Here is a 17,720-nt window from a genome sequence, read left to right on the forward strand (position 1 = left end):
TAATTAACCCTTATTCTTTTTTTAACTGAAAAGCACAGCAGCTAACACAAAACAATGATTTTAATATTTTTTTTTATTTACTCAAAACGTTTTGGCCAATAATACCGCGCGTTGCAGTAATTATATTATAGGCATCATGTAAATATACGCATAATTTCTTATTTTTAAAATAAACTTATGTAAAAGCGATTGTGTGTCTACATAATATGGCAACATGCTGCACACATATGTATATTTTGAAAGCAGCTGCACTCCACACACATACTTTTTTTCTATTTCTTTTAATTTTTTCTTACTTCTTATTTTTTAAAAAAATTTATTTTTAACTTTTTTTTATTTTTAATTTTTTTTATTTTTAATTTTTTTTATTTATAACTTTTTTTTTAATTTTTTTTATTTTTAATTTTTTTTTATTTTTAATTTTTTTTTTTTTAATTTTTTTTTTAGTTTTTTTATAATATTTTTAATATTTCTTTTTTTATTTTAAAATATTTCTTTTTAGTTTTTTAAATATTTATATTTACTTCAGTAAATTTTTCACAGTTTATGTAATAAAAATGTACAGAGTTTTGATAGATTAAGCTGACAATTATTAAAAATGTTATTAGAATTAACTGTAAATGAAGGTGGTTAAAAATCAGCTGTTTACATATTTCATTGTCAAAATGTAAGCATAATATACAAGTAAATAATAAAATAGTAATTTAATGAGAGTAGAGTGAACGTTTTACTAATTAAATTTTTACGTACGTGCATATTAGGGTGCTTGTTATTGACAAAGTTGATGATTTTTTCACAAACGCACTCTGAAGTTTCACGTTTTGACCTTTATTTTCAATTTAAGCCTATTTCTATACAATTTATGTCTTTTGCAATAAAATTTTCCACAGCAAATAAATCTACAACTTTGAAAATTTGATATTCTAATAGAAAATTTTACGATCTACAAAAATGGTCTGAATGACTTTTTTTTTTAAAAAAACATTCCTTTAAAAGTTATACGTAGTTAAAATTATGCATTAAATGTACTGTATTCATATAGTACACCATGTCGTATGAGCAACACAAAATGTATAAATCACTTGAATGTATGTATGTGTAGGAAAAGTAAAATGATTAGACACGATTTAAATTGAAAATAATAAGCTTCTGTACGTCGGATACTTTTTTCTTAGGCAAAACCTGAAGCTTCAGGTGGCGTTTGCAAAACAAGGTTCAACTTGGAAAATAACGTACATCCTAATGCATACATACCATACATATCAATTCGCAGTCTTTTTGAATTCTCTAAATCTTAGTTCTAACTAAATTATGCATAAAATATAAAAATGATATAATATAAAGTATATATATCACGTATATAAGTAGGCACATTCGAAAAGTTCCTTGCACTAAATAAGCATACAACTGTATACACACATACATTTTCATATGCTTACTTTTTGAAGTAAGTCTAAAATATGTAAGATATGACGTACAACAACAATGCGGACTTCATACCAACAACTTTGTCTGCAGCACTTATATATGGCGGCTGCGTTGAACTCACTTCCGTGCTGCTGGGGTTCGTCGCTACTTCATTGGTGGTTGTCATCACTGTTGCTGCCGTTGTTGTTGTGGTTTTTGTTGTTGTCGTTGTTATTGTTGTTTCAATTAATGACGGCATTAACTCTATTTGTTACAAACAATTAAAATTATAGATAAATTCATATTCAAGAGCTAATTTATTTACCTGACGCATACGATGAGTACATAATAGCGCTACTAACATCTTGCTGATAAGGTGCTGAGTACATAAAGTCATTTTGATGCAAAGCTAACATTTCCTCACTCGCGATAATGCCATAAATCCAATCTACATGTGGCCCCACATCGGCGAAAATCGCAATAAACTGCTGTGGCTCCCGACAATTGTTGGCATTTTGGTTGGCTGATGTTGCAATTGTATGCGAAAACAGGGCTACCAATGTACTACGCACTATCAGACCTGTGCCATAATCGGTATTAAATGAAGGGAAATCGCTTGGGAACTGAAAATGATTATAAAACATGTACATATGTATGTGAGGTTAGGCTGCATTCGGTGGTGCAAATATATATGTATATAAATATAAAAAATTTGATTTTAAACAACAAGCAGTAATAAATATGTAAATGTGTACCTCACAATCCGGTCCGACCGCATAAGGATACGTGTAGGGATAACGCGCACAAATGCTTTCGTCGCTTATTACCGGCGCACTCGTTGCGACCTGTGCGCATTGTTCATTGGGTAATATTTGTACATTCTCTAACAGCATGACGTTTTGGTCCACATTTAATGACTGCAAAATGCGAAAAATAATAATGCAATTCACTTACAACTCATAATACTAATTAAATTGTGTTTAAAATTGCACCTGCATGTTTTTAAGGCATGGTTTTATGAGTATGACTTGTAATTTAAGTTTGCTTATATCATTTACTTTGTATACTTGTACTATGAAGATAGCCAGCACGGGCATATTGAATGGCACGTTTTCAGAAGTATTTGTAATGTTCGTTGGCGTTGTAAAACAGCCTGAGTTGTTGTTATTTGATAAACAATGAATAAAGTAAATAAATATTTACGAATACATACTGCTTAGCCTGTTTTCTACAAGTTCGTTCATATCATAATTCTAATGCAAATAGTTTATATAATATTCCCGTAGATGACATTGAAAAAAAAAAAATAGTGTAATAATATTTAGGTTATGCCCTTTAAAGGACCTTTAGCCACGTTTTCAAATTAAGTAAACGCTATTTATTATATTTGAATAAGAAATGTTGACTGGCTCTTCGTTTACTTCTCTTGTTTTGCAAAAGTTGACAGAAAAATTTAATATATTGCGTTCAATCAGTGTAATCTCATATGCCATCATTCTTACAGCGATATTTTGAGGTTTGCATGCATATGTACATGTGTTTGTGTATTTATTATTAAACGTCAGTTATTACTTCGTCAACAAGAACCTTCGGCCATTGACCGTTAGTATGGAATAAATAGCACTTTAAAAGCAAAGTGGCAAACGGAAAACGCTTACATTTTATAAATATTTTCAAAGACAAGTTAACTTAAATGAAAGTTTTATTTGAGTTCATTTTGTTTACTTAACCTAGTGCAATGCAGAACAAAGACATTTATGTACATATGGTATATCAACAGTTTGACAATTGATCATCTTTCTGCGAAATTCTTTGTTGGTGTCAGGAAAAAACAAGAAAAAACGTTAACTTCAGTTGCACCGAAGCTATAATACCCCTCACAGGTGCTTTTTTAATGGCAAAAAAGGGTATAAAAAGATCTTTATCTTGATTTTGTTCGACCAATTTGTATGGCAGTTATATTCGGAGATATAGCATTACCTTGAATAATATTCTGTGCCAAATTTCATGAAGATATCGGGTCGAACAAAAAATGTTTCCATACAAGAACTTCATTTTGATCGATTAGTTTGTATGGCAGCTATATGCCATAGTAAACAGATTTGAACAATTTCACCGCATATTGCATTATTGCCTTATATAATATTAAATGCCAAATTTCGTGAAGATATATATATAAATTTTTATATGGTAATCCGATCTGAAAACTTTATTCGGAGATTATTAATGATATAATATTCTATGCCAAGTTTCATGAAGATATCTTTATACACAGCATAGCCGAAAATTTATCTAATGGTAATCTTTAGATACATGTTTTTGCGACATTAATGGAACAACTACCATATTGTAATATATACATATCTACCCTCCAAGATATATGTATGCTTTATTTAGCTGCACATCTTATAAGTATAACATGTTAACTCAAGAATACTTACCGGAAATCCTGCCATATATAATGCCTTCTCCTCATACACGTAATCATCCATAATGATCCATTGTATGTCATTGCGTTGACCAAGCGGCAGTGTCGTATCCAAACGGAGTAGTGCCAAATTATTTGCTAATGTCTTGTAACTAAAACCTGGCGCAATATTAATCTCTAACACATTAAAAGTATTCAAAACGTTGTAGGTGCCCGAAACACCTGGTACCACACTGATCTTCGCCGACGGTATACGCACCGGCGCGCCACTTTCCTCAACCACCGACGACTGATAGTAGACACAGCTGGCGGTGGTTAATATCAAGCTACTCTGCACAATAACACCGTTACAATAGTGTATGGGTGGCGCACGTGGATGCAGCGACACATAAAGTGACACTTGATACGGTGGCTGTGAGGCACTGTATGCGTCATTAAAGCAAAGTAGGATAAATTGCAGGATAATTAATTGCACTTGTGTTTTTTGTGCTGGTTTCAACATTTTTTAAATATTTTTTTGATTCTCTTTTGTTGATATTTTAGCACTACACTTGCAGGATATCAATATTCGTTGTAAGTTTTTGTAATAATTTAAACTTTTTGGTATTTTAATTTTTATAAATTTTGAATATGACTTATTTTTGTAAAGTTTTTACTAATTTCTGCACTTGTGTATGCTTTGACGCTCGCCGATCTTGTCGTTTCAACGTTTAATTGCTGATTGCCTTAATGCCTACGATCACATGGCATAATATAGGTATACACGCTCACCGCCGGATGGCCAGTCAATTTAATAAAAGCCCCCCTATAATTTGTCGAGCATTTGTTTGTTCATATGGCGGGCGGCTATGAAGTAACCGTTAGGTTGCGGAGCAGCTCACCTTTTTTGAAGTTCTTTCTTATCTCAACGCAAATTGATATATAAAATGTTAATATTTACATCCAAACTACATATCTGCTCAAGCACACAGTCAAAACCGCCATATATCTACATATATGTATATATATATAAGTTTGTATAAAAGCTTAAATGTATATATTATAAGTGCATTAAATTTCGCTTTAATTTGCCACCAAATTGAGTGATAATTTAAGCCGTAGATCCACAATTGGTCTGAGAAAATTCTGCGAAATATTTCTTAAATACATTTTTGTTTTTGTTTCAACCACTGTGGGAGCAAAAAGTAAAGTTTAAGTAGTTAACTAAATATTAACGGATAAATTTAATTGAGGCGCGTAAATATATGTATGGAATACATAATAACTCACCGATCACTCACATAAGCAACAAGTATACGCCTGGGTGTCCCATATACCTGTCTATATGTACATATAAGTATACTATGTATGTATATACACATATGGCATTTTGCTAAAGATTAAGGCAAATATTTGAATTGAATAAAAGATAAGCATTCCCTCTTCGATGCCTTTGCCACCAAAATATTTTGTCCGCAAATATTTTCCAGGTTCACAACGCATACTATACTGTATGTATGTCTTCATATCCCAGACAAATAACAAACATCCAATAAGAGTATGAATTTCTCAGAAATTCACAAAATCTTCTATTTTTCATATGTATGTATATATGTATGTGTGTTTAATGAATATTTTTTAGTAATTCTAACTAAATCTTTTTGTCAAACATATTTACCTACTCTGCCCACATCACACTAGGAAATTATGACTCAGTGTGCTTCGAACTTACCACTTGTATTTTTTCTTTCTAACGGGCCGAGCTTCTGCGACGAATAGTCATGCCCGTTGTTGTAGTTATGCTTTGAATACGCTGTAACTACTCCAAGAGGTTGTTGGTGAATGGTGTCGGTGTTCTCCACACCGAAAGTACATTAGCAGGTTTTGCATTTCCCTCTAAGCTCGGAAAGATAACCCTGGTGAACTTCATGTGTTGTTAAATGCTTAGCTCAAGATTTTTTGTACACTCTCTTTGAATTCCTTTATGCTTTAAAGAATTGCTTATGATTTTTTTACTGTCACAAATAAGTTCCGTAATCTACCGTTTTTTTGTAAAAGCATAAATCGAGCCGGATAGTTATAGAGATCATCGACAACCCGAATGTTTTTGTTCTTGTAATACCAAAATAATAAAGTACCGAAATGATAGTTCTTGGCCAGATGGGTCCTTAGAGGCTTCCTAGAAACGAATATTGTGGGTACATTGCGCCCCTTTGTCTGTGTAAGAGATAACTTGCATAAAAAATTAAATATTCTTTTTGAAATAGTACGGTCGAATTGTGAATGGAAAATGATATATGTGGATTTCTATATACCGTTTCGGGTGTTGCCACATTGTTCTCGGTTTATGTTTGTTTCTAATTTCCGTATACCGAATATTATTATTTCATTTCTTGTTCCAGATGACATTACGATACATTTCTTTATTTTCATACCTACCGTATGAAAGATCTACAGATCCTTAATAATAAATTCCATGATCAGCTAAGTTTCTTTGGCTTGGTTAAAATATACTTTCTATCAATCCCTGGCAAACTTTCTTGCGCTCTACGAAAGCTTTTACTTTTGAAGTTTTATGATCAAACATTTTCCACGATTTACGTGAATGGGTTCTGTGGGAGGTTTGACGTTATCTGCTGAGTCGTAAGGTTACTAGGTCCACTAGTGAAAAGAAAAAACAAAAAGAAATGCGCTCAACTCAACACAAAGGAAGTTCATCCAAAGCTCTCAAGTTAATACGCGTCACCGTACTTTTTTTTTATAGTTAAAGCGGTTTCTCTCGTTTTGCACAGATTACTTTGGTAAACACCTGCAATAAAACAATGTTTGCTTAACGAATCCAAAGTATTTAAAAAATCAGTGCCATAAATTCCGGAAGTTGTGGTATGTTCTATACAAACTACTCTAATACCATATAAAAATGTTTGTATTAATATGAACCAACAATGAGTTTGTGGTAACTGTAAAACTGCGGCTGGAAGTGAGGACCCAACTTGACCTTAATATTTGAAGTTTCAAACAGTTACTCGGATGTTGATGAACTCTTTGTGAATAAAACCATGTGTCTATTTGTAGAACATTGAGATGAATGGATGTCAGCATTACGTTATTAGAAGCTGAATGCACGAGGGCGGTCTGATGAGTAATTAGACTTATCGCTCTATGGCATCAGTATCGCAAGATAAATTAAGGAAATATTTGGGAATGAAAATTGTTCACTTAAATTAAAAACCGTTCGGATGTCGTATACCGTGATTCGTTTCCTTTAATAGCGACTGGCGAAAATATTTGGGAATGAAAATTGTTCACTTAAATTAAAAACCGTTCGGATGTCGTATACCGTGATTCGTTTCCTTTAATAGCGACTGGCGAAAATTATTTTATTGAGTTTAAATATGATCGGATGTCGGGTTTTGATGAGACACGCTACCCCTTTTGTAAATGGTGGTCAGGTGACAAAGTAAACGCTCAACCGAGGCTTTTCAACATTTAAATACGAAGAACACTAGATATTACGATAGAAAGTAAGGTGTCATCAGTAAGACCCTGCTCAAGCGCTCGAGCGCTCAGACTTGATGGGAGTAAAATTTAAACTAAGATCATCAACTTGTTTCTGACTGACCAAGCTAATTACCAACACCCAGATTAGTCATGACCTTATTTAAAAACCACCCTGTAAGAGGCCTATACTATCGTTCCCACAACAGTGGAGTCTAAGTAATCGGTCAAGGACTGTAATACGGCACTATTCCTCGAAATTACTTCAGGAATGTTTTCTGCCGCTATAACAACAACAACAGGATTATCCTAGTAGCGGTAAACTTGTCAAATGCTTTTGAACTGTCAATCACACAATGCTACTAGAAGACAACGAACAATTCTCCAGGTCTAAAAAGAAAGATCATGAATTATCTGAGTTTCGTTAATCATCCTTACTATTTCGAAATCAATACTCTAAGCTAAGACGAATTAAACAAGGAGCCCGAGTCTTCCTTCTTCCCCAGAGTTCCTTAATTCCTCGACCTTTCTCGCTTTTTCACAGCCTAAAATTTTCTTCTGCTAAAACCACTGCGACTATGTTTACCAACTGGACGAAGAAATGCAGGCTAGATCTCAACATTTTTGTCGAAGACGCTAAAATTCCGATAGCAAACAACCCCTAAATTGTGGTGTACGTTTGAGAGCTTGTACTTCCTTACTCCACACACGATCGCAATCATAACCTAAGAACGCGGAACCGTATTCTCAAGTCGCTAAGAGTGCACCTCGGGCAACTTCGTTCTAGATAATATAGCAGAATAACCTCCTACTCATTCAAAATAGACCCTAATATATTAAACATTATATTCTGCATGCAAAGAGTTCCCGCATGACACTAATCATCTCTTTGCATGAAGAGCCTGAGTACCTGAACTAAAGCTGCTAGAAAGAAACTGTGGGTAGATTTGAAATCAGCGACGTCAATTCAGTAAGAAAGTTTATTAAATTAAAAAAAAAATTAATTTTGTTCACCAGTGTAATATTTGACCTTGTTGCGAATTTTTGAAAAATTAAAGACATTTAAAATGTATTAAATGAATAACAGTGACATATAAAATATATACATATGTACATATGTATGTACGTTCATGTATATAAAAATTGGTGAATATATTTTCGGTAATTATCATTTTGCACGAATATCAATCCTTTCCCATATTATCATTAATTTGTGTCTGGCGTCTTGTTTTAGTCTAGAAAAATGTAGTACGTACTAACTAAACTATCTACCATATGTGCATGCATACGTATATACATACATATGTTTCTACTCAGCATTAATCTGCATTCAGCACCTCTAACGACCATTATATGCACAGGTATGTCTGTATGTATGTCGTAGACAGGTAAAGGACATTTTTCGTTTTGCATTACTATTACTCTACCCAGGTACACCAATTTTAAACGCAAATTTAAATACTCATTTCAATTTTGAATTGCATGCCAAACAAGATCGTCGAAAATACTATGGCGGTGTATAAACGTTTGTTTTTATTTTTTATAATATCATTAGTTGAATTTAAAATAACTTCAACTGCACCAAATGTGGCAAATCCAAAGCAAAATGCCAGTTTGAGGTAAATAAATATTTTTTTTTGATTTTTTGTGCTGTGAGTTTTAATATACATATTTATGTACCTAATTTTGAACGTTGCAGCATAACTGAGGATTATAAAGCACTACGTAATGATGCACAGTGGTTTTTTCAACATATAGAAATCATAGCCGATTCATTGGTGCAATTTTTACCCGTTATAAATAAGGAGGGCAGTAGATCCTTGACGGCGAATACAAATAATGCGTGAGTAGGAAAAAATATGAATTTGAATTTATAAAACCGTGGTAAAATATTATGCATGAAAATTATACACTTTTACGTTTAAATTGAACGAAAATCAGCTTAAGAATTATGAAATGAATTAAATACAATATAAAAACTAAAATATATTTTTTGGTGTTTAATATAGGAATTAATAACACATGCACTTCCGTGCATCAATATACAATTACATACATACATATATAACTAATTTTAAATAATTTCTTAACGCAGCACATTTGTGGAGAACACACGTCTCACTCTACTGCTTGGGCTACGTCATATGCTTGTAGGCATTAAGGAAATCTCAGTTTCTTTCCAACGTCGTTTATCTGGTGATCATGAGCAACAACTCCATCATTTGTAAGTAAATAACACATCACTACCCATACATTTATACAAAAAAACATCTATTTTGAAATGTATACATTTTCTTCAACATAATCACAGAAAAACCGTCGCCCAACTGCTACAGGATGTCATTCGATTTGCTAAACATTGGTTTTCTGTGCTCCGTAATAGTCTTGCGGAGTTATTTCGCTTATACAACCACTATATACCGGAAGTGTTGCTTGGCAAATGTTTTGGAAAATACATTACAACTGCTTACCCAGATCGTAGCTTTTATGAATACCCATTCATACTACTGGGTGAGATTATCGATTTCGCTGTTACTTATCTACAGAGCATACCAATATACGATATAGCCGGAGAAAATATTACAACGTCATTACCAATAGAAGAGGTGTCAGATGAACAGAACGAAATTTGGCCTGATGATATGGAAAAATATTCAAGAAGTATTGGGATAGCAAGGGATGAAAATGCACAAGCAAACAATGCACAACACCCATGGCAGAAATGTTTAAAAATGTATGCAGCGGATAGTATTTCAAGACAGTTAAAATTATTTTTCATTGGAGATTAATAATCAATATATTATTATTGGTTCACGTTATTTTGAATTTAGCAGCCAATGCATATTCTTATTGTAGGCATAACCATATTGATAAAAGTAAAACAAACAATTTTATAAGGGAATTTATACTAAACACGTATTTTATTCGTTTTTTGTTTTCTTAATTATTATGAAATTTTTTCATGCTTAATATTTCTGGCTTAAGTTGAAAGTGAAAATACTTCCAGTTGCTCTCGTTCACACATTTGTGTTATTTTGTTACAAAGTATTTATGTTTGTTAAAAAAATAATGAAATGGTAAATCTCATCTTTGTATACCGCGTTAATAACATAACTGGGATCCAATAGTGGCGTATTAATTTGTTTGAGTGCTGGTAGAAAATAACGCCAAAGCACCGCTGGCTAAACCAATGGAGAATATATAATTTACCAGAGGAGATGAATTTTTTAATAGGAAAAAGCTAATGAAGATGATAATGGCCAAGAAAAGTGCATTGTTGTAGAAGATAGAAAAAGTGGTAGCTTCATAATCTGCAACTTCATTCTTTTTCCACAAAATGCGCTCATCCTTCTCTTTACGTGTGACTTTCTTGTCATCACCAATTTGACGGTTAATCTCGCGTGTTACGGCATCTTCGCGGCGTACAGCGATTTTGTGTTTAATCTGGAATTTAATGTTGCGATATGCCATAGCCATAAGATAGGTGCTAGCGCCAGTCAATAGCACGAAGAAAACTGCACTTGACAGCAGATCCATATTATGCACACGCCAAAAGAGCCCTAAATTATATGTACATAATTTATTATATTATAATACATTTTAGATAAGTGGATTTTAAAATCTAGTTGCCTTCGCTGGCAACCGGCTACGTGTCACCCTACTCACAAATTGGTATCGCCGATACGATGAAAGCATTGCTGTAGAAGAGCGCAGATGATTTGGTGCTCACATTACGGCTGAAATCCTGCAATAGCAGTTCCTCTTCCTTGGTGAAGCCAGAAGATTGCACTTTTTGTTGCTTTCCGGATCCCATTGTATTTTATTGACAACGCGGTTGTTATTAAATTAAAAACACGTACACAAAACTCTCGAAGCAAATAACCAACTATAGCCAATTGGAAGAAGTGAAAGCAATGAAATGAACGAAGTGGCGGCGGCACGAATAAACTCCGTGACGTGTTAAACTGTCAACGAAATGTTGACACTTCGTTTGTAGCGCGACATCTATGAGTGATAGTTCAAGCACAGTGTAGCAACAGTGCTAAGATTGAAATATTTCATTGGATTATATATGCAAGCGAATATAAGTAGAGAGCATTAAATATAATAAATGCATTACAAATCTGTTTATGATATTATTTATTAAGTATACATATTCTTACAACAAAATGCTTTTCCAGAACAGTTTGTTAAAAATTATTATCTCTATATGTTTTTTCAAGCTCTTTGTGTTTTAAAATTGTATTGTAATGTCGAAATCCCGATAGCCCAAGCAATAAAAGCAATCGATCTAAAATAAATCGATAAATAGCGGATAATCATAAAATGCACTTCTCAAATTTAAATTTATTTGTTGGAATCATCTCAAATTAGGAAGATCACTAAATAACAATAATATATATCATGAACATAATCCGTTCTGCCCGTTCTGTCCGTTTGAACGCTTCCACGTTGATTCCAAAAAGCTGTTCGTCAATAATACGGTCATTATCCTCAGCTGAGTTGACCAAACTTGAAGTAAATGATAAAACTGGTATTGCTGTGCTAACTTTGAACCGACCACCAGTGAATAGTTTAAATCTTGAGCTCCTAACCGATATACGCAACTCAATTAAAGATGCTGAAAGCAACAAGTGCAAGGGGCTCATACTCACATCGGTAATAATTGTATCTTAATAGTTGAAAATAAATATATACAAAATTTGCTTCAGTCCTCAAATACAGTATTTTCTGCCGGTCTGGACTTTTTGGAGATGTATCAACCGAAGGAAGAACGGTTAAAGAGTTTCTGGACAACGCTGCAAAGTACTTGGATGACATTATATGGCTCGAAAATACCAACTGCTGCGGCTATTAATGTGAGTTTTACTAGTTTCTTTGCGTGGGGTCAAAGTACAAATTTTTCTAAAATTGTTTTTTTACATAGTTAAATTTACCAAAACAAAATATTTGTGTATTATAGCAATACATCTAATTGCATACGTATTTATTAACAGGGCCATTCACCAGCGGGCGGTTGTTTGCTGGCCACATCTTGCGAATATCGTGTCATGTTACCTAAATTTACGATAGGTTTGAATGAAACCCTCATAGGCATTGTAGCACCCAATTGGTTCATGAATTCATATCTTAATGTACTGCCACGACGCGTTGCCGAATTAGCGCTGACACAAGGTAAATTGTTCACTACCGCTGAAGCGCAACAGGTGGGACTCGTTGATGACGTTGTAAATACCAAAGAGGAAGCTATCGCTAAATGTGAAGAATTTATTGGTTTGTTCAAAAATGTTAATCCATACGCGCGTGCCTTAACTAAGCAACAATTTCGCATTAAGGAACTGCAAGAGCTTGAGCAAAATCGCGAACAAGATTTGCAAGCATTTATAGCTGCTGTAACTAAACCGAGCACGCAAGCGGCGATGGGCGCGTATTTGGAGAACCTAAAAAAGAAATCCAAATAATAAGTTCGTGCAAAAACACAGTTCACTGCTTTAATCTACATCCTCGTATTTTATTATAAATAAGTTCATAGTGCTTTTATAAACAAACACAAAAATTTACATACGTGTTATGTCTCATTTATTTTGAAAGTTTCGATATTTTCAATATATTTTGATCATGCTTTTATATAACGTTTTGAAAAATAATAATAATAAATGATAAAATATTTTCTTTATATTTTTATATATTTTTTTATTTTACGCTTCCTCATTCATTATGGCCTCGCGAATTTCAGTGTGTAGTGATGCCAAGGAATCGGACATTAATTCAAGGAAGGAATTGATTTCAAGAATTTTTGCTCTATTGCGTTCCAACTCGTCGCTGCAAAAATGACAGAAATGAACGGTATATTAATGACAATACAATTAACGTTTGCGTTAAAGTGTATATATGTACATATATACATTATATTTGCTAAGCGAGTTACATACTTGTTCAATTCATCGATCATATTTTCTATGAAATCTCTGCTTCGTACCATCAAACGATCTTCGCGCTCATCAATGCGCTGTATGTGTGCATCCTTCATACCGGCGATCAAATTGAGTATTGCTTCACGATCTTCCATGCAATGCAACAATTCTGGCGGGACATCTTCGAAATCTTGCAGTGCCAACTTGGTGTTGATGTAATGTGTGCCCACTTCGGTCATATTCTCCGAAAAGTGTATAGCGATGTCCCGCAATTGTCCGAAATATGTTTGCACCTGCTCGACAAATTTTGCCATCATCTCTTGTATGCGACGTTGGAAATTAACGGTGGACTCCTAATGTGTGAAAAGCAAATTTTTACCAAAATTAAAATGTTCAACTCCAAAGTTAAGTTCACACTTCTATACAGCTGCACAACATGGAATCTCGTAGCCTCTGACACTCAAAAGCTGCAAGGTTTTAGAAATCGATGCCTTCGCAATATTTGCCGCATTTTGTAGCACATCACCGTTACTCTAACTTATGTCCACTCACAAATTCAAACACCCCTGTCGGCCGAAATTCTCAAAAGAAAATGGGGCTGGCTCGGGCACGTTCTGAGGCGAGATCTAGACATAATCACCCAGAACGCTATCGACTGGTATCTACTAGCCAGCTGACGGAAAGACCGACGGCTCTAACCTGGAGAAGGAATTTGGACATCGGAATATCTTAAGGTCCAAAAAAGTTGGAGTCAAATCAAGAGGCTAACACAAGATCGAAATAAAAGGAATAGCCTAAATGTGGTAATTAGCTCACCCGCGGAGCCATATAATGCAATATACATGAAGAAAGAAAGCTGCTCTAGAAAATTTCAAATAATACGTACCTCTATGCTCTCGTGCAAGTGCAGTTCTTGACTCATGAGCTGTTGCCATACTTCATTGATGATATCATCAAATTGCATCGTAATTTTATCAAATTGCTCCATCATTTCTAAGCTTTCAGGTGACTCTTCATCTTCACCGTGTAACGTACGCAGCTCCAGAGATTTAAGCACAGCTGTTGCTCGCTCAAAAATACGTTCCTTATGACGTAGAAAGTCTTCGATGACATCCTGACCCATTTGTTGTATTTGTAGTTGTCCTTCTTCCAAATTCTCTTTGAACTCATTAATTTCTAATTCACGTTCTTCATAGCGTTCCAAGCCATACTTATAAATCTCTTGCGTTACACCGTAAATGTCATTGTCATATTCCTCTGCTAAGTCAGTGGCAGGCTGACCGATCTTGAGCAGTGCATAACCGTCTTCATCACCTTTCCACAAGGATTCATACAATTGATGTTCGTTGAGATATTCTACAAAACTGGAAGCCAAACGCTTCTCATCGTATTCTTCTTTGGCCTTTGCGGCGCGCGCTATTATTTCCTTCTCCTCATTCGCTTCAATTTCACGCAATTCTCGACTAGAAATGGAAAAAGCAATATCAATCGGTCGGTTGTTTTAGTTGTAGTTAAAGGGAAGCAAATGTTCCCCAAATAATATTGAGTCGAGTTGAGAGTTCTTAACCAGATAAAAATCCGCATCGTTTCCTGTGACATTCATCCGACCATTTCATCCCATTGTCGTGGAAACGCATATCAATGGATGTACGATTATATCGTCACAATGTTATACTATTGCCATAAGATTGGATTGAGTCTCGATCATTTAATAAATTAATGAGAAGTCCTTAAGTCTTCTCTTGACCTCTACGAACTGTGACCATTTTTATCAATTGGTATAATGATAATGAATAAAATTTGTTCGAAAATAATAGGAACCTTCGTTAACGCCTAAAGAGCTAACTGCTAGCAACTTAAAAGGATATTGGCCGACTAAACTAAGGTGCTATGATTATCGGGAACTTAACATAATTATGTCACGATTCTGTACTAAGGATAATTTCCTTCTTACGAAGTTAACACGTTTTCTTGTTTTAAATATACATTTCCCACCATACTCACTAATATCTTTCCCGACCTTTGTGTCGCATCTCTTCGGTGATCGTTTTATATTCGTAATATTTAACACCAGGTAGCACAGCGGCCACATAAAGATCCATTTGAAAGTTGGCTTCGTTTGCTATGGGATTGCCCTCCATATTGAGCACGCGTAGGTCTTTCAGAAATCGACATCTTTCAATCTTTGCAATCAAAATACACATTTCGTAAATAGTTTAATGGTATCTCAAATGCAATGTCTTATTACCCCCTCGGTTGTTTTGATTTTGTTGTTGCCCAAACTTAGTATCACTAGCTTCTCCAAAGTATCCAAATTTTGTATATTCATTATGAGATTATTGAAAAGGGAGAGCACTTCGAGATTAACAAGTTTTTCAATATTTTCAATACGTTCGATGTAGTTAAAGCTCAAATCGAGTTCTTTTAGTGCAATCAACATATCGATGTGTTCAATAACTTCGATCTTATTACAATTCAACGAAAGTTTCGTTAAATTTGGCATGATCCATAAGTGATCTATGCGTAGAATATCTGAAAATGTAAAAAGAAAGCACATTTATGATCACATTTGACTTGTTCTAAGTAACTAACCTCAAAGTAGTTCTGTTCGTGCAGATTTTGTCAATAAATAATGGGGTCAAGATTACCATACCAAAAAAATCTTTTCAAGGGGTTTACACAAGAGCGGTGAGGAAGGACGCAAAAGTGAAAGGGGATCGGTACTGGCTACAAATGTGGTATTCGCCAACGAATGTATTTTTTTGAAGACCCAACCTGAAAAGCTTAATACAGGTCATCAGTCTAACTAGAGCCAAATTGAGATCACTTAAAAGGTGAGTAGTGACCCAAAAATAAAATTGCTATTCTTGCGACCTTATATTAATCCTTGAATATCCAGAAAATGCAAGAAGAAAATTCAGCGAAATGACGTATCCGCAAAGGGAGCTATCTCTATTATTCCAAGTTCGTTGTTAGGCTTTCTTGATGCTTTGCAACTGAATGGATGAGAAAATATAGTTGAGGGAAGTGCACAATAAATCAAAGGTCGCAGTGCAATCGTCTGTTTCAACCTATACATTTAGCATAAATCGTTATATTATATAAATAGTTTAAGCTCGACGACTGTTCCATTTTGCACCGACGAAGTTGGAATGAAACTCCTCATTGCTTCCCATTTAAACTTGTCTCTAAAATCGCTCAAATAAATACAGTCTGGGAAGAAATTAATTAGCCTCTGTCTTTGGTGAACAATATTATTTTATATTATTTCAGCTTCCTTTGTTAAAGAAAAATAAGGCCTAAGGCCTAAATCAGAGTTTCGAGTTTATCAATATATGCGGTTTTGTTTAGCGAAAAATTAGATCGCTTGGGGAGAAAACATTTACATTTCAGCTAAATAGCTTCAATTTGAATATATTTTTTATTTGACGAGATGTCTGCACGAAATTTTACATAAATTGTTGTTCAAGGCAACAATACAATTTTCGAAGAAATTATTCTGATCGGACGACTATAGCATATTGCTGCTATACAAACTGACCGATCAAAATCAAGTTCTTGTAAGAAAATAATGTGTCCTGGTAAAAATAATGTGGTTCTAATTCCTACTTTCAACTGAGTACAGTTGTCGGTTTTCGAAGTATTTTCGAATGCAACTTACTTTTAAACTCCAGTCTTAGCACAAAGATACGCTCATACACCACTGGCTCCATTTGATGTAGACGTGCAGCTTCTCCTTGCTTACCATCCTCCAGGTAAGCTTTGTCAATCATTTGCTTACTGATTATGCCAGGTTCGATTTCCGGATAGATGATTTCATCCAAAGATTTCAGATTGTCAAGTTTATTGGTTTCCGGCATTTTTGAGTTTTTTTTTCTTTTGAACTGAAGATTATTAATGCCGAAAAGTATTAAGCTGTAATTGAAAAGAATAGTTGACTCTCATCATTTACAATGGTTGCAATCTCACTACCTTTTTACACTACACTAACAATACATTAAAGAAATTTCGGTGAGTTTAGTCTAACATCTGACCCTTACATTATCCAAACTGCATACTAATTACTACCTATGTGCATTATTTAAACCGCAAATGCTTTATTCTATTCATTCTAACTTACAACAATTGGTATTTTGTGCATTGTTTTGGTATGAAGTTGTCAAGACGACCTAGACTTCGGCGTTGCTAGGCATATGCAACCGTTATGCAGAACAACGACGACATAGTCATCTGACAGACGTGTTTTGCCGGTCGGTGCCCGAGGGTTTGTACGCCTAACACCTCCGAGACGTCTACCAATTTTACGCATTTGCCATTCACCTTTGACGACGGTGTCGTGTATTGTCCTAGCCTTCGCGTTCACTTTCGTATGCATTCGGTCAGTCAGTTCGTACTTACGTGGGGAGCTATTCCTCAACTAGTGTTGTTTTTGTGTTCAATTTAGTTTATCTGTAACGCAAGGTAAGCCTGGAGCAGGTGCAAAAAGTGGCTAG

The 17,720-nt window shown here is 34.5% G+C and overlaps 5 protein-coding genes across 7 annotated transcripts; 2 read left to right on the forward strand and 3 right to left on the reverse strand.

Moving 5' to 3' along the window:
• Positions 1-55: 55 nt before the first annotated feature.
• Positions 56-4,568, reverse strand: LOC106616735 (uncharacterized). The gene is made up of 4 exons (XM_014233583.3): positions 3,849-4,568; positions 2,163-2,324; positions 1,733-2,030; positions 56-1,671 (listed from the first exon to the last, which is right to left on the reverse strand). Exons 1-4 carry the CDS (start codon positions 4,335-4,337, stop codon positions 1,454-1,456), a joined length of 1,167 nt encoding a protein of 388 aa, XP_014089058.2. The 5' UTR covers positions 4,338-4,568; the 3' UTR covers positions 56-1,453.
• A 4,204-nt stretch (positions 4,569-8,772) lies between these two features.
• On the forward strand, positions 8,773-10,225 carry LOC106616514 (uncharacterized). The gene is made up of 4 exons (XM_014233202.3): positions 8,773-8,931; positions 9,012-9,155; positions 9,408-9,536; positions 9,624-10,225. The coding sequence occupies exons 1-4, from the start codon at positions 8,795-8,797 to the stop codon at positions 10,099-10,101; spliced, it is 888 nt and encodes a 295-aa protein (XP_014088677.2). The 5' UTR covers positions 8,773-8,794; the 3' UTR covers positions 10,102-10,225.
• LOC106616525 (translocon-associated protein subunit gamma) lies at positions 10,202-11,238 on the reverse strand. Its single transcript, XM_014233214.3, has 2 exons — positions 10,979-11,238; positions 10,202-10,872 (listed from the first exon to the last, which is right to left on the reverse strand). The coding sequence occupies exons 1-2, from the start codon at positions 11,124-11,126 to the stop codon at positions 10,448-10,450; spliced, it is 573 nt and encodes a 190-aa protein (XP_014088689.1). The 5' UTR covers positions 11,127-11,238; the 3' UTR covers positions 10,202-10,447.
• A 407-nt stretch (positions 11,239-11,645) lies between these two features.
• Positions 11,646-12,989, forward strand: LOC106617782 (enoyl-CoA delta isomerase 1, mitochondrial). Its single transcript, XM_014235189.3, has 3 exons — positions 11,646-11,971; positions 12,025-12,171; positions 12,310-12,989. Exons 1-3 carry the CDS (start codon positions 11,717-11,719, stop codon positions 12,772-12,774), a joined length of 867 nt encoding a protein of 288 aa, XP_014090664.2. The 5' UTR covers positions 11,646-11,716; the 3' UTR covers positions 12,775-12,989.
• On the reverse strand, positions 12,648-17,716 carry LOC106617791 (dynein regulatory complex subunit 3). 3 transcript variants are annotated; one of them, XM_014235201.3, is made up of 7 exons: positions 17,626-17,716; positions 16,889-17,142; positions 15,476-15,759; positions 15,232-15,410; positions 14,114-14,690; positions 13,246-13,580; positions 12,648-13,135 (listed from the first exon to the last, which is right to left on the reverse strand). In XM_014235201.3, the coding sequence occupies exons 2-7, from the start codon at positions 17,085-17,087 to the stop codon at positions 13,012-13,014; spliced, it is 1,698 nt and encodes a 565-aa protein (XP_014090676.2). In that variant the 5' UTR covers positions 17,088-17,142; positions 17,626-17,716; the 3' UTR covers positions 12,648-13,011. The 3 variants fall into 3 exon arrangements, with proteins under 3 accessions (XP_014090676.2, XP_036217785.2, XP_036217786.2); XM_036361892.2 differs by lacking the exon at positions 17,626-17,716 and adding an exon at positions 17,200-17,268; XM_036361893.2 differs by having other exon boundaries at positions 13,023-13,135; positions 13,293-13,580.
• Between the last annotated feature and the right edge of the window lie 4 nt (positions 17,717-17,720).

This window comes from Bactrocera oleae, chromosome 3 (genome assembly GCF_042242935.1).
Source record: "Bactrocera oleae isolate idBacOlea1 chromosome 3, idBacOlea1, whole genome shotgun sequence".
NCBI classification, from domain to species: Eukaryota; Metazoa; Arthropoda; class Insecta; order Diptera; family Tephritidae; genus Bactrocera; species Bactrocera oleae.